At 39.8% G+C, this 17,646-nt stretch overlaps 1 protein-coding gene across 2 annotated transcripts in view; it reads left to right on the top strand.

The window, feature by feature from the left end:
- Positions 1–5,930: 5,930 nt before the first annotated feature.
- The window catches only part of LOC148010145 (Nucleotide-sugar transporter family protein), a 91,537-nt gene continuing 79,821 nt past the window's right edge, over positions 5,931–17,646 (top strand). For both annotated transcript variants that reach the window (XM_087672912.1, XM_087672911.1), the window contains exon 1: positions 5,931–6,354. In XM_087672912.1, the coding sequence (XP_087529038.1) occupies positions 6,224–6,354 (131 nt within the window). In that variant the 5' untranslated portion in view covers positions 5,931–6,223. The remainder of the gene's footprint in view (positions 6,355–17,646) is intronic.

Here is a 17,646-nt window from a genome sequence, read left to right as displayed (position 1 = left end):
AGCCATGTGTGAGCCTGGATGTTGGTGGGTCCTGACTTGTATATCAGATGAGGTCTTTGTGACTAGATGGCCAAAAGGTGTCCGTTTTTGTGGGTCTAGCCTTTGGGTTAGACAGAGTAGTTGAAGCTAGTAGCAACTCGAGGCATGCCACATCGAGTTGTGGGGTAAGGAAGTTATCAAGGACCCCTATTTTGGATCCCAGGGCCACGAAAGTATCCCTTAGCTAGGGGTAGGGAATATTCCTTGGCTAACTAGTGGAGGTGCACATGGAAGGTCAACAAGACACATGTGCATATGGAAGGTTATCCATCATGACCCCCTTCACATGCTATAAAAGGTAGACCCCTTCATAGCTTTCATGATCTATCATTTCACACCCAATCAGATTTATTCCAACTAGCCTTAAGCTCTTCACTTATCTTCTGTCTAGATCGCCATCTAAGCTTCACATTGGAAGTGCAGAGGTGGACAGAGCCATCTTTGTATCAGCTTGTTTGGAGTTAAAGAAAATTTTTGTTCTCCTCTTATCTATTATATACTCTCTTTCTCTATCTCTTGCTCAAATTCTATTCATTGCACCATGTAATTTTTACATGGTATTAGAACCCAAGGGGCTCTAGGGATCAAAGAGTATGCGAGAGGCAAAGGCTTCAATAGCAAGGAGTAGCAATGTCAACTTCTGCAAGTAGTTCTAGTGCATCAAGAAGCACTTTTGGAGGCAATGCTGTTGTAATGGCTATTCAAACATTGAGGATTCGTCCACCAACCTTTAGTGAAGACAAGTTAGATGATACAAACTATACTTTGTGGAAGTTTAAAATCACTACAATCCTTGATTCTTATGAGCTCTTAAAGATGGTACTGGGGACTGACCGAGAACAACAGCCCACCGACCCATCAAATTTGAGTGTGATGATTTCTCCAAATGCAAATCTTCTACGAGCTTGGAAACAAAGGAACGCAAATGAGCTATGTGCCTTAGTTACAAGCTTTTTTATAGTGTTTTGACTTTGATTTAAGCATACAACCAAGACATCAAAAGCGTGGACTATACTGAGAAGTTAGTACAAAACATGAAATCAAATAAGGATTCAAAACTTGGAGAATCAATTAGTAGTGGCAAAGTTTTCTGAAGGAGAGAACTAAAGTATTCATCACTCGGATTAAAAATCAGTGCAACCAAATGGTTGGTGCTGGAATACCAAAGACTAGCAAGGAGCTAGCTCTAGGAAGTGTCTTCGGATGAGTACACCAAAGTTTGATGGATTGGTAATTGCCCTTAATACTCAGGTGAGACCTCAAGCTTTGAATTTTGAGGACTTTTGTGCATTATTAATGGAGGAGGATTTAAGGCTGAAAGCTAAGGGAAAGGAGAGAGCCAACACACGACTGAAGCAGAGCTGGAGTTATTCATGGCAACCATTGAGGACGTGTGTTCCTCAAGAGAAGAAGAATCTATCACTGATTCATGGGTGTTTGATAGTGGTGCATTTCATCACATGACCAACAAAAAAGGTCTATATAGCTTTATGTAGCCTCTATAGGAATCTATCATTGTGACGGTTGAAAACGATGCAAAATGCCTTGCTGCTACGGGCAGATGTACTATTTCCTTTGTTGTTGCAAATGGTGAAGTAAAAAATCTTTCAAATTTATTGCGTGCTCCAAAAATTAGGAGAAAATATGTTATCAGTTGTACTGCCACAACTAATTTTGGTCATGAAGAGAGATTCAACAAGATAGGTGCAAAAATTCTTGACAATGCTAGCAAAGTTGTTGGCAAAGGAGAAAGGAAGAACAACCTACATGAGCTAAGTGCTCTTATAGCCACCGTCGGAATGGGCACAAGTAAGCTTTGGCACGAAAGGTTTGGACACATTGGATTTTTAGTTTGAAAGAGATGCATAAGCAAGGTATGGTTGCTCACCTAACTACAATTTATTGAACGAAAGAATCCATGTGAAGCTTGTATGATGGGCAAGCAACAAAGAAAGGCATTTCCACAAGAAAGCAAGAATAGAGCAAATGCTCCTCTAGAGTTAGGACATGTTGACTTGTGCAGTAATATGCCTACACAAGCATTGGGAGGATCTTCTTATCTCATGTTGATCACTGACGACTACAGTAGAAAGATGTGGATATACTTCCTTCATGATAAGGCTCAAGCTTTTGGTAAGTTTAAAGAATGGCTAAAGCTTGTTAAGAATGAAACAAGGAAAAGTGTGAAGAAATTTAGAACAAATGGTGGTGGTGAGTTCAACTCAAAGGAGTTTGAAGACTTTTGCAAGAGCAAAGGGATCAAGTGTCAATTGATGACGCCTCATATACCTCAACAGAATGGTGTTGTGGAACACAAGAATCGCACCATTGTGGAGATGGCAAGGTGCATGCTAAAAGGCAATGGATTACCAAACCATTTTTGGGCCAAAGTTGTAAATATTGTAGTCTACATTCTCAATCAGAGCTACACAAAGGTTCTTAAGGGAAAAACACCTCATAAGGCTTACACTAGTAAGAAACCATCTGTCTCACATTTCAGAACTTTTGGATGTGAATGCTATGCACATGTTCATGATGAGAAAAGAAACAAGTTTAAACCAAAAATCAAAAAATGTATCTTCTTGGGTTATAGTGATGAGCAAAAGGCTTACAAATTGTATGAACAAGAGGCAAAGAAGATCATAGTGAGCCGTGATGTGGTGTTTAAGGAGTAGTCGCATACAATGGAGAAGGAGAAGGCAAGTTCTTCCACTTTATCATCAAACGAAGAAGTAGTCTACTATGAACCTGTCCCAAGAGCTACCCCTATCCTTAAGGAGGAGGAAGAATCATCTTTGGATGATGAAGAGAAAGTTCACCAAATTGACATCACACCACTAAAAAAGCCATTGTCATGATGGGTGAAGTAGCTCTATGACCAAAATAATCCTATGCGCACATCTGTTGAGAAGAAAGCAAATGGACCAAGGAGGTCTCAAAGAATAGAGGAGTAAAGAAGGGCTTCTACTCACATAGTCAATATGGCCTTGATAGTTGAGATTATGAGAGAAGTAAAGGAGCTAGTTGACTTGGAAGAAGCACTTGCAGATCTAGCATGGAAGGCAGCTATGCAAGCTGAGAATGACAACATAATGAAGAATGACAATTGGGAGCTAGTGGATCGACCACACCAAAGAGAAATATTATTGGCACCAAGTGAGTCAAGAAGGTCAAGTACCATATTGATGGAACCTTAGAAAAGTATAAAGCTAGATTGGTTGCACAAGGATTTTCACAAGTTGAAGGGTTTGATTTTCAAGATTTATTTGCTCCAACTGCTAGAATGACCACTATGTGCATAGTACTTGTGATGGTTGCCCACAATACATGGCCAGTTTACCAAATGGATGTTAAATCAACGTTCTTCAATGGTGACCTCAAGGAGAAGGTGTATATGGTTCAGCCCCACCACTAGGGTTTGAGGCCCCCCATTCCAAGAACAAAGTGTGTAAGCTAAAGAAGGCATTGTATGGATTGAAATAAGCCCCTAGAGCATGGTACTAACAAATAGATAAGTCCTTTTTAATCTTAAACTTCAAAAGATATGCCTTAGATGCTAACTTGTTAAAAGGATGGTAAAAAGTTTGTAGTTATTGTACTATATGTGGACGGCCTTCTTATTATAGGTGACTATGAAGATATGATCAACCAAACTCAAAAGGCTTTGAGCTCTGAGTTTGAAATGACAGACTTGGGCTTGTTGCACTATTGTTTAGGGATTGAAGTCTAGCAAGAGCTATGAAATATTTTCATCTCTCAAAAGAAGTATGCATGGGAGTCTAGAGATCTTGAAACCATTTGGTATGATTGAGTGCAAGGAGATAGCTATACCTATGGAGGTCAATGCAAAGTTATCTGTTGAGGATACATCAATAGTAGCAGACATTGGGAGGTACAAGAGGTTGGTCGATAGCTTGATCTACTTGTGTGACACTAGGCCATATATTAGTTTTGATTTTGGAGTTTTGAGTAGGTTCTTAAACAAACCCCGTGAGAGTCATTGGAAGGTTGGGATGCGAATGCTCAGATACTTGAAGGGAACTCGTCTATGAAATCACATACAGTTTTGGTACTTCTCTTGTGGGGTACTATGACTCAAATTGACAAGAGACAGTGATTCCAAAAATTCAGTTTCTGGTTATTGCTTTTCTTTCAGTTTATGAATTTTCTCTTGGATCAATAAAAAGCAACCAACAAAGATATTGTCTTCTATTGAAGTAGAGTATAAGGTAGCTTGTTTTGCGTAACAATGAGATGGAGATTGACAATGTCAACGGTCTTATCAAGCTTGAGTTTGAAATGAAGGATTTAGGATAGTGATACTATTTTCTTAGCAGTGATATAATTAGGACTCTAGAGGAGATATGGCTATCATAAAGACAATTGGCTTTGGACATCTAAAAAAGTATGGTATGGTTGATTGCAAGTCAATTTTTATACCTTTGGATGTTAATGCTACGCTTAATGCATATGAAGGTGAGTTGATTGAGGACGACACTATGCATAGAAAGATTATGAATAATCTTATTTATTTGATGAATCACTAGGCTAGACCTAAACGACATAGTTGGTTTGGAGTGTTAGTTTATGCATCTTCCATGGAAGCCACATTTACATACAGTGCGACACACATTGTACTTTGTTAGATCACACTAGATTATGCATTGTTTTAAGTTATAGGTGTACTTTTGGACTTGCATAGTTACACGCATGCTGATTGGATTAATAGTATTTCAGATATGAGGTCTTAGGTACACATTGGTAGTAGTTAGGTAGAAGGTCTACCAATGGTTTCATATTTTCCTTTGTGAGTGCTGCCATTACTTGGAGTAGCAAGATGCATTATCTAGTATACTGAGGCAAAGTACATGAGGGGTGCTACAGTTGTAGCATGTGAGATACCTTGGCTATATAACTAGCTACTTGGTGATTTTGGGTTGTAAATGGAGAAGAAGGTTATCTTCTTACTATAATAACCTCAATAGTATTCAATTGGCCAAGAACCCAATATATCATGTGTGGACCAAACACACAGAGGTCCATTACCATTTCATTCGAGAGTGGGTTCTGGTAGGTGATATTGACTTGGTTTATGTCAGCACAGATGATTAATGTTACACATATTTTCACCAAGGTCTTGGGAGTTGAGAAGCTCTACCACTTCAAGGACGCTGTTAGATGTGCCTTTAGTGAAAGGTGATGAGATGGAGCCTTTTGATTGTTGGTGGAGGAGAGACTCTAGCCTATAATAGAATTGGGACGTTGTTGCTCTTTTCTCAAGTCTCTCTACTATCACATTTTGTGCGGGAATTTTTTAAAACACAAAAATGCAATCGAAGGCTTTGGGAAAGGTGTGAAATGAACTCCCTTTTTCTTTTTTTTTTTTTGGTTGGTGAGGTCAATGAGGATGTTATGAAGCCAATTGCATTGTCAGATTGCACAATTTCTATAAATTTGATGAAATCCAGGGCATCAAATTGAAGAAATCGAAGTTAGGGCTGATAGCTGGGACTAAGGGCGGGTTTAGACGAGCCCGAACATGGGCGAAGCGCAGGGGTGTCTGTTGAATGTGTCAAAAAAAGATTGGCGTAGGGAATTGAGGACGGACATGAAACCTGTCCGCCACATCTATGGCGGACATAAGGCGGCTGAACACACTATGCCATTCGGAAGGCTCGAACAAGTGTTACGTCAAAAGTAACTGAAAGAGTTTACCAGCTGGCCGATGATGATTTGTTGTCAAGCTAGGGCGCAAGTGTTTATATAAAATCTATCCGATTGTGTGTGAACTGAATTAGAACGGACAGACATTTTAGAGAATGTGTCCGTCTGACCTACTGTGAACCGGCCCTAAACTAGCCCCATGTACCCTAGCTTACTTTGTTTGCTTCATTTTCCCTAGCGAGCGAACTCACAACCACTGGTCCTCGCGTTGACTACTACAACGTATTTTGCCTGTGTGTGTCCGGCCTATCAAGCCTTTTTCCCAGCTTAACTACTCGTTTGAAACTAAACCCCTCCGTTTTCGGATATGTCGGACCGACAACCGCAATGAGGATTTCATGCTTTGCCAATTTCGCACACACGCGTATGTCTATATATCAGAGTCGAGACTGTTCAAAGTTTAGGTCGCAGGTTTGAGCTGTCATCACTCAAGAATACACAGTGGATAGATGCCTTTGGAATGGATTCGACGGAGAAGCAGCGGCGATCACCTCAACTGCCAGGGCAACTACCGCCACGAGCTTGGCTTTATATGATCTTGCTCAGCCTGCAGTATGGCGCACAGCCCCTCCTCTCCAAACGGTTCAGCGGGTAATAAACTTCTCCTAGAGAGAGAGAAATGATAAATTGGTCATGTAATAACAGCCAATAATCCAATGAGAGAGAGAGAGAGAGAGTGTGTGTGTGTAGCATTGCCCCTTAGGGCATACGCTTTTGCATTGGTACGATGGCATGATGAATCCTCATTTCAAAAATTAGTCCGAGTTTTATTTAGTTAAGAGTAGGATCACTTTTTTTGCCTAAAGTTCCTCGTTCTTTAAAAATAAAAATTCGAGAGAGGAAAAGTATCCCTTGCATTTGGGAATTAAGCTAGTGCTCGGAGCTTTTCTTGAAACAAAAGGGCAATGCTCCAGCATATACCTGTGCACACTTGTTTTTTTTAGCCTCTTCAAATGACATATACATCTATTCAATCAACGCCCTTACTATGGCCACACACAATAGGACATGCAAGGGCTTTCATCATCAGCCTAAAATAATTACTTTCACCTTTGCTGTTCAGCGTTTATGTCTCTTGTCTGAGCTGTTTCTTCTTTTGCTGACATTTTAACAAACAAATGCAACCAAAATGCTATGGAAAACACACACTTGATGATAGAATATTGCACTTCAAGGAGGATCATAATGTCAAGATGTATGTAAGTATTGAGCGTGTGACCAAATCAATCATAGACTCTTGATAAATATCAAATCTTCATGATGTCTTTGTTGATTTGGTGATAGGGCTCATGATGTAGTACATCATGTATTGCTAAGACCCTCCTCTTAGATCTTGGATGGGACATTGAACATGCTTTATCTAGAGCAAAAGTTGGGAACACAATCTTGAAAAGAGCTTCACCAAGCTTTTGTTCTTCACTCCCAAAGAAGTCACGCAGGTTGCCTTTGTAGAGTTTGGGACTCCATGTCAACAAACTCTAAGAAACATCTTTGATCCAAGAATAACTCATGGAGTAATCCTAGTGGAGTATACTTGAATGCACAAGTAGAGAATTAGGGCTCTAGAAGACATGATTGCCTGCATTGAATCTGCGATGTTATACCTTTGATATTAGAATGGCATGACAGGAACTCTTGAAAGTGTGTAAATGTGCAGATGATTGAAAGCGAGAAAGAGAAGGCATAAACATTATAGAAAGAAATGAACACAAGAACGCAAGAACTTAGAATGAATGGTGCCCCTCTCTCGCTCCCTCCTCCACTTCCAAGGATATATTGATATTGCTAATCCAAAGGCTTGGTCTTCATAATAGCATCAAGTGTTATCATTGAAGGGACGGGTAGAGTTTTTGGACCACAACTTCAAGTGAGTGGTGGATCTAATGAGGGGCTTCTTGCATATTATCGATGAAGAATGAACTTGATGAGCTATATAAGTCTCTAGCATTTTTTCATTGTCAAAGCAAGTATACTTCAATGTCATTGAGATTGAGGGTGGTACTTATGCATTATGGAGAAAGATTCTTGATTTCTATGATAAGCAAAGCATTTAAATTCCAGTCCAATCAAGTCTATCCATGAACACTGAAGTAGATGATGAATGAATAATGGGTGTTGAATATATACTGCAGTGCTCAATGTAGGAAACACACTATGCAAAGGTGAAATATTAACCCTTGAACTCCCATGTCTCTAGGACCGGGGTAGAGAATGAGTTGGAGAGTGTTGTGCTTTGAGGGATTCCATAACGCAACAAATAGCCTTCGTGAATGTTTGGCAACAACAAATCTAGTAGTGTGGAGTTGGATTAGTGACAAACGGGCATCAGAAGATCGAAAATTTACAAACTTAGCTTGCAGTTGCCAATGATGATGTACTAGGCTGGTGATGGCTGCAAACTACAAAATGCAAGCAGTGCAGGTTGGAAAGGCAGGATTAGTAGTAAGTGCACCCAATGAGGCGATGGTGGCAGCATGTCAGAATTGGTCCTTAGTAGATGAAAGAGGCTGGGCAGTAGGTGCTAAGTGTAGATTAGCAAATGAATAGTAGCTCGAACTAAGATATCCCTTGTGAACAGGGTGTGGACTGCTAAGATAGGTACCAACAATCTGCAAAACAGGATTAGGCTAAGTGGTGGACAGGCTGTCTATTTATAGATAGATGGGTCCTCCCAAATTAGGGTTTGACATATGGGACACAACTACACTCTTGGATCACGAGCTATAATTTAGAGCTAATTAAGTAATAATGTATTTTTTAGCTCAACACTCTTGTTGGGTTGCACTCACCTTGTATGGTGGCTTATTAGGTGGGCCAGTGCTAGGGATCAAATCTATGGTATATGTGAAGATATGCTAGGGTTTGCACGAAGGAAACAGAGCAAGTACGGCTAGGACTGAAACACAAAGGCTCAAACAGTCATGTGCAAAACTCAAATACAAAATGCAAAGCGCAAAATGTAAAACGAAAAAACATATATACAAACAGAAGAAAGAGAACTTTGAAGTAAATGAATCAATGTTGTAAATGAATGAGAGAATATATAGAATGCTCAAGGATAGAGCTATTCAACAGCCAATGGCTCTAGTAGGAGTGGGTTGAGGGCAGTGTTTAAAACCAACCTTCCTTCTTGGAAAGGGTGGTGATTCCTTGATCAAGCACTTAATCACAACAATCAATAAATAAACATAAATTGAAATGGACAATTTACCTTAATAATCTTAGATAGTAGATACCCTTTGGGCCCCAAAATTGGCACCCCTTTCGGTATTTCTATAACTTTAGTTGGCAATGGATATAAGCTAAGATTCCATGATCTCCTTTGTTGATCCAACAATCACCAAATAAATTGGGCAATTTGCCCCTTGATTTTCACTTAGGACTTGCCCTAATTGGACCCCAACTAGCTAAATGCTCCCCCAAATTTTCAATGGATGGATGGGCATTAGAAATCCCTAACAATACAATAAATCGTAGGTGCTAATTCAGTGTATGATTCCTTATCGTGTTGACATGGGTCCCACGGTGGCTACTAATCCTAATTTCTGTAGAAATTTGGGATTTATAGTAGATATTCCTCTAGTATCCACCAAATTTGATTGAGATTTGCTCAAAATGATTGAGAAATGTTGAGATCTCTTGAGAATGGGTTGGAGAAACCCAAGATGAGAGAGGAATTTGATTTTCTTTGCGAGAAAACCCTAAAATCTACCTGCTATCTGTCCCAACCTGCATTTAATGCAGTCACCTATTGCCAGGCATCTCCAAAATGTTGTCACCTAATCAGGAATGCTGTTGCTAGCCCTTGGAAGGCGTCTTGTCCCTTGCTTGTTGAGGCTCCCAGACGGTTGTCTTGTGCACCAAATTGCTGTTTTTTGATAAAAAAATGAATTAGTAGCTCCCTCTCTCTTCCCCCCAAGTTGTAACTTGATTGAATGGCTGAGACCTAGCCCCCAAAAACGTTTTCTTAGTTTCCATGGGTATTTTTGCCAAATGGCAGCCTTCTAAGTTCATTTTTCAACGTTATTTAGCCATTTAATTAATTTTTGAATTAAATAATCCTAAAAATTACTTTTAGGCATTCTAATCTTGCCCAAAATTAAATGTGCCCATCCATAATTAAATTGGCTAGGCCATTTGTAACTTGGAGTGGTCTCGAACCTTTATTGACCCTTAGACTGGCATTGATTAATTAATTAATACTAGTTTTTAGTGTCACCCTGATACTTATTGGCCAAGCCGTTGTCCTAGGGTCAAAACTGATACCAACTGATCATCAAAACCTAGTTGACATGACTTATTACAACTTTTCCTTTGACATCCAGTACATTCTTAGGATCCTTGGCCTGTTACCATGAAATAACTGCCATGTGCATCACATCTGCAAAACAACCTTGCACATTTGATTAATATCTTAATCAAATGTTATCTATCGCTTCGTAAAACTTGCAATGCAAGTGGAAAAAACGTTTTTGGGGGTTGATGGAAGTCTATTCTAGCCATTGTGAGAGAAAAGGAGACTGCTAGAGAGCAAGGAGATACCACCGATGTGATTTGTAGCCACTAGGAACCAAGCGTACATCAAGTGACAGTAGTTTGGAGCCCTCCAGATGCAGGTGATAGCAACCTAAGGTCTTGGTGTAGGTGATAGTATACAGGAGGAGGCAATAGCTTTTCTGGTAGTCCTAAGTTGTAGGTGACAGCTTCCATGGCTGTTTGAGCAAGGTAGGAGTAGTTTTTCAGCCTTTCTTTTACGATGAAACTTTGAAATTTCTCTCTTTATAACATCCTCTCTGATCTTACAATTCTCTCTCAAGTTATCTCAACAAAATCCAACCATTTGAGTCATTAAAGGTGGAGATATTGAAAAATCTCTACTCTAAATTCCAAATTACAACAGAAATTAGATTATGATAGCCACCTCGGGATACGTGCTCAGAATTGAGGGCATAGGACTTGAATTCCAGCAATTGAAATTAAATAATTTTAGGGAGATTCAAGAGGCTAATATCCAAGCAAACCAAGGGAAAAATTGATTTGGAGGCTTGCTAGTCAGTTTTGATAGCAAGTGGCACTTGGATTAGTGGAGGAGATTAGAGAATCTCAGTTGTACTCCATTCACTTGCAATAAAAGTTAAAGAAATACCGCAACAGACACAAGTTTTGGGACCAATAGGCTGTCCATTGTTCATGATTAAAGTGGTAATGTGTACATCTTAGTTTATGTGAATTTTGTGCTTATTGTAATTGTTGATTAATTAGGTCATTAACATGCTCAGCGAGAGGAAGGCTGGTCTCAAGGTTCCATTGTCGGGATACCATAATCTTTCTCGAATTGGTGGGCCTAAGGCATCTAATTGAAGGTCAGGTCAGGAGCTTTGCTCTAGTGTTAAAATTGTGTCTAGCTGAGCATTTGGAATTCCAGCTACCTTGATCATCGTGCAAATCTCAAAGATGATGATACCTTTGCTTGAGGGGGACATGGACATGAAGACTAATGCAAGCAAAGTCAATGAAGAAAAAGACTAGAAAGACTATAAAGAAAAAGACAAAGTCAATAAAGACCAGAAAGACCATAATGAAGACGAAGACCAGACAAACCAGAAAGAAAAAGACCAAGAAAAAGAAGACCATGAAGACAAAAAGACCATCAAAGAAAGCAAAATGGACTACATCAAAGAAGAAGACAAAGAAAAGACGATTTGTTATATTTACCATGACATATCCGATAAAGAAAACCACAAGGGCCTGTCGGTCCTTGTCTCAAATTTTCACTAGAACTTTTTATTGTATGTCCTTGCTATTAATGCTCCTGACATACGCCTTGTAAAACTCCTTATGTAGCCTATGCATAAACAGCCTCTACACACTTAGTGAGGTCTATGCATAAATAGCCTCTACACACTTAGTGAGGCCTTGTAACAGCCCCTGGATGTTAGCCATGTTTTTTGATACCTACACTTAGTCTTTTCTGCTATAGTCTCTGGCGTTTACCATTTTTGTGGCATATCCACACTTAGCAAGGTTCTACTCACAACAGCCTTTATACACTTACTGCCTTCTTTCACGGTTGTGATTGAGGGGTGTTGAGAAATATGCAATCACACCAATGTGACAGCCTCTTTGTATGGAGCAATAGGGCAAGACTCAAACAGTTTACTAGTGAGGATGCTTGAAATACAGGATGCTTGAATCCCATAAAGCATAGTGGAGAAAAAGGGAACCATCATGAGCCTATAAAGTGACATACCTTCTCATCATTCAATGATGGAATATAACTCTACTTTGTCCTTTCAGTCATAGTCAGTGTTATACAATTGTGTTTATGAGTCCAAGCTTCCATCTTGGAACCTAATTCACTCGAGTAATAGTTGGTTTCTTTAGACAATGTCATTATGAACATTGTCTTTGTGTTCCATCCACCATAGCCTTACTCTAGATCCATGCATTTCAACATGGTATCATAGCCATGGTGAGCATGGCTAAGCTCAACTCAGCTCCTCTCTCTACTCTCTCAGTCTATCTCAACCTCAGTCCAGCTTAGTGGTAGCTCATGACTTCATCTTCAACTTCATTATTCTCTTCCACCTTGTGGCAGCCATAGCCAGCTTGCACCCTCTCATATTGGAGCTCCTGGATCTCTCAAAATAAGCCATATCAGCTCATGATTTCTTCTATGGATCTTCTTCTCTGCTCAAGATGCTCCCTCCTGTCACCTAAAACCAAGACATTGTTGATGAGAGAGCCCAGCATTGCGTGAATTCCTGTTCACTGCTCATTCTGTGCCATCACCCGATCGTATAGCTTCCGCCACTCACGCGCGCCACGATTCAGTCTGCAGCCATAGGGCATTTGAAGCTTGTTATGTAAGCTTCTTCCCCATCAAATTTTGTGGCAAATGCTTTACTGTAGCTGCTGTAATCAGCAAAAAAACAGTCTCCTCTTGCAAACCCTAAAGGGCAGCCATAGCTTTTGGGCTCAAGCTCATAAAACTCTTCAATTTCTCACTTCTTTTGGCTCAACCAACCCTCTGTAATTTTGACTCACTCTGATCTACTTAGTTTCCAATTCAAATCAGCAAGGGAAGCAAGAAATCAAACTTAATTTCAACATCAAGCTCATATTTTATCTTAATCTCTTACTTTCTTCAGCTCAAGCTTGTCAATGCTATTCTAATCTGTTGTAACACTCTTTCTAAGCTGAATCCTAGCTCAGTTTCCAGCAAGCATTCAACTGATTTACCAGCAAGAAGGGGACTCAAGTTACAAGATAAACATCAAAGACTCATCATTAAGCTTGACATCTAGTATCTCTTGATACTATCCTAGTGCTTTTTGGCACTTTTGCTTTTTAGCACATTCAAGATCATCAGGGTTGCTGGTTATTCTCAGTCATTTAAAGTTGATTTTCTATTACGGAATGCCAAGCATGAAGAATTCTAAATGGATGTTTCTCATGAAGAGTAACATGACTCATGCTGCTCATCTATATTACATGGAAGAATTGTTTGTTCCACCTGTAGGGATGGATAGACTTACTTGTTCTAAAGTGCAATCAATGATCTTATTTGAAGATTTTGCAAACATTCCAGCTACCTTGGTCATCATGCAAATCTCAAAGATGATGATACCTTTGCTTGAGGGGGACATGGACATGAAGACTAATGCAAGCAAAGTCAATGAAGAAAAAGACTAGAAAGACCATAAAGAAAAAGACAAAGTCAATGAAGACCAGAAAGACCATAATGAAGAAGAAGACTAGATAGACCAAAAAGAAAAAGACCAAGAAAAAGAAGACCATGAAGACAAAAAGAGCATTAGAGAAAGCAAAATGGACTACATTAAAGAAGAAGACAAAGAAAAGAAGATTTGTTATATCTACCATGACATATCCGATGAAAAAAACCACAAGAACCTGTTGGTCCTTGTCTCAATTTTTCACTGGAACTTTTTATTGTATATCCTTGCCATTAATGTTCTTAACATATGCCTTAAAACTCCTTATGTAGTCTATGTATATATAGGGACCGGTTAGGCACGAAGATCGAGACAGATTGTCGTTACATGCAATGAGAGACAGAGAGAGTGAGAGAGAGCAGAGTAGAGAGTGAACACGTTTTCAGGTACAATGACGATAGTGTACATTTAGGTTTTTAGATAGATGTATATGTGTAAGTACAAGTGCTAAGGGCGTGTTCACACCCGGGTTTATTTAAAGGCACGAGGCCTTTATTTCCAACAACCTCCCACCTAAAGGCAATGTGCCTTAAGAGGAGAAAAGAATTAGCTAAGTCTAGGTATGTACAAAGCTGAAATATATATATCTATCCAACTCCCATCATCTGTCGGCAATGACCAAATCGCTCTACTGGAAGACCCTTCGTGAGAAGGTCTGCAGGGTTATCATCTGTATGCACTTTGACAAGCTTAATGCTTTTGCTGTCAAGTACATCTCTAATGAAGTGGTACTTCATCTGTATGTGCTTTGTCTTTACATGAAAGATAGGGTTCCATGCTAGCATGATAGCACTCTGACTATCACAATGAAGAATAGGTAACTCTGTGATGCCAAGCTCTCCCACCAGACGTGAAAGCCATAAAGCCTCCTTGCATGCCTCAGTGGCAGCCACATACTCTATCTCTGTAGTAGACAATGCAACACACTTTTGTAGCCTGGAGATCCAAGAGACTGCTCCGCCTGTGAAAGTAAACACATACCGAGAAGTGGACTTCCTGCAGTCTGGATGACCAACATTGTCTGCATCCGTAAAGCCAAAAACAGATGCCTTCTGCTTTCCAAAGTAGATGCACAACTCCTCTGTGCCTTTGAGGTATTTCATAATACCTTTCACTGCATCCCAATGCTTCTTGCTAGGGGTTGCTATGTATTTGCTAACCACTCCCACTGCAAAGGCAATGTTAGGACGAGTAGCAACCATAGCATACATCAAACTACCAACAGCTGAAGTATATGGTATCTTGGCTATTTCAGCCTTTTCATCATCAGATATAGGGTTGTCCTTTGCACTAAGTTTCACATATGGAGGCAATGGAACCCCAATTGTTTTTCCCCCCTCCATAGTGAAACACTGTAAAACTTTGGAGATATACTCTTGTTGAGATAGATAGAGTAAGCCTTTCGATCTATCTCCGAGTATTCACATGCTAAGAATGTGATTTGCATCACCAAGATCCTTCATGTCAAAGCTGCTATGAAGACTTTGCTTCAATGAATCCAAGGCATAAGTATCCTTGCCAGCAATCAGCATGTCATCAACATACAAAACCAAGATAATCAGGCTGCCATCTGCTGCTTTCTTGGTGTACAAGTAGTGATCCACTTGATTTCTATGAAATCCTTGGGACTGCATGAATGTATCAAACTTATGATACCATTCTCTTGGTGCTTGTTTCAGCCCATACAAACTCCTTTTGAGTTTATATACCATTTTTTCCTTCCCTTGTTCAACAAACCCTTCAGGCTGTTGCATATATATGTATTTATGCAGATCACCATGTAAAAACAGTCTTTACATCCATCTGTATGAGCTTCATATCCTCGACTGCAACCAAGCCCAAAATGGTTCTTAATGTAGTCATCTTGACTATAGGAGAGAAAATCTCATCAAATTCAATTCCATGCTCCTGCTTGTACCTCTTTGCAACCAATCTTGCTTTGTACTTTGGGGAGGAACCAGAAGTGACCTTCGTCTTGTAAACCCATTTGCATGGAAGGGTTTTCTGCCCTTTAGGCAACTGCACCAAGTCCCAAGTGCCATTTTTTTCAAGAGATTCCATCTTTGACAGTATGGCTTCATACCATTTCTTGCTGTCCTGTCTGTCCATTGCTTCCTTGAAGCAAGACGGTTCACCACAGTTTGTCAACATGACATTCTTGAAGAGGCGATCCTTGAAAGATGGGATAAGATTTAAGAGGTCACCTAGTGGCACAATTATATTCATTGGTCCCCATCTGATTGATACTTCAAATGATTTTGGGACAACTAAAGCACTTGGTGTGTTAATGTGGACTTTACATAAGTCTATTGTCTTCTACTTCCTCCGTGATTAGCACCCAAGGTTTTACTTTGTCTCTGTTCAAGGTGATATTTCTTATTTGCTATAAATGCAATGATCACAATGCTCAAAATCAGCATAATGAAGACAAGGCAAGTAATTGAAATGAGAAAGCACTGTCATTCCTGTTTGACTCATGTGTCCCAACTGGCCATGTCACAAAGAAACGCTTGGCTGCTCGGTCACGGCAACAACATGATCACGCACACTAGATACATGAAGTGGATACAAAGTATCACTCTTGCAACCTCTGGCAATAACCTTAGATCCCTTACAGATCTTTCATTTTCCATCACCAAAGGTGGTATGAAAACCATCATCATCTAGCTGCCTTGTGCTAATCAAGCTCTTCTTGAGCTGAGGTACATATCGTACATGCTGAAGTGTAAAGACAGAGCCATGCTAAAACTATAACTGCACATTGCCAATATCTGCAATCTCATATGCATAGTTGTCCCCAAGATGGACAACACCATGTCAACTCCCTGTATAGGCGGAAAACCACTCATGATGAGGGGTGACATAAAAGGAAGCACCTGAATCAAGAATCTAGGTATGCATGTCATTATATGTACCTGCAAGTAAAGCATGTGCATTAAAGTGTGAAGAGACAAAGAGTACATCACTTCCACTGTCACTGTCATGAGTGACTACATTCACCTCTTCAATTTTTACACTGCTCTTCTTAGGATGATTGTCCTTCTTCTCTTCCTTGCTATCATTTGTCTTCTTGCCTTTTCCTTTCTCTTTCTTCCATTTGTAGCAGTCACGTTTAAAGTGACCCTTCTTGCCACAATGATGGCATTCAACATCTTTGCCACGTGATTTACTGCGTCCCTTGCGATTATATTTGCCCTTTTGCTGTTACTGGATGCATTGTTCTATTGATTCATCTCTTCCATAAGTAGAACACTCTCTACATCAGCATACAAAAGGATTACATTAGAATTGGTCATAGTAGTCTTGAATGTATCCCAACTCTTTGGTAGAGTGCAAAGCAAGAAAGTAGCCTTAAATTTCTCATCAATCATGAACTTGAAGGCAACCAACTGGCTGAAAATGGAGTTAAACTCACTCAACTGAGTAGACATTGCTGTACCCTCTTTCATACGCAAATCCATAAGCTTTTTCAGCCAATATACTTCTCTTGCAGCACTCTTTTGTGCATACAGTTCTTCCAGTCTAGTCCATATAGCATATGCAGAATCCAAACCTTCAATGTTAAAGAGCAAGGCATTAGAAATCGATAGCTCTATGGTTGAGCATGGAAGCTCATTTAACTCATCCCAATCGTCCTGTTTCATGTCCGCGGGCTTTGCCCCTTTGGTTTTGATTGACTTTGCCTGCTTTTTTTGTAACAAGATATTGTAGCATTGCTTTTGCCAAACTGCAAAGTTATGTGTGCCTTCAAGCTTCTTTATGTGCATCAGATTACTGCTGTCATTGCTGCCAGCCATGATTTTCAGCCTAAATGTGACAAAAAAACCAGCAAATGCAGGCCCAAACTGTCACCCAAGTGTCCAAGGTACAAACAAGTAACACTCAGCAATAAATGACCATGCAGAAGCACACATTTCAGATCTGTAATTAAATTTTCAGGAGCACCAAACCATGTGCTACGGCATTATCCAACTGATTATAGCTGTTCCAAGGGCATGTGCATCACATTACATGAGGAATCCCAAAATTTCAGCTGCAATTTCTGTTGTACATGTACCCACGGGCATAAAATTTGACACGAACAGTCAAAAGCCCCAAAATTTTGTGCTCAAAGCATCAACCACACATCTACATTTTCTCTGTCATG

The sequence above is a fragment of the Lygodium microphyllum genome, chromosome 30, assembly GCF_053477565.2.
Source record: "Lygodium microphyllum isolate KBCC chromosome 30, Lygodium_microphyllum_v1.1.10, whole genome shotgun sequence".
NCBI classification, from domain to species: Eukaryota; Viridiplantae; Streptophyta; class Polypodiopsida; order Schizaeales; family Lygodiaceae; genus Lygodium; species Lygodium microphyllum.
The sequence above is the reverse complement of the archived record's forward strand: the minus strand, read 5'-3'. Positions and strand labels throughout refer to the sequence as shown.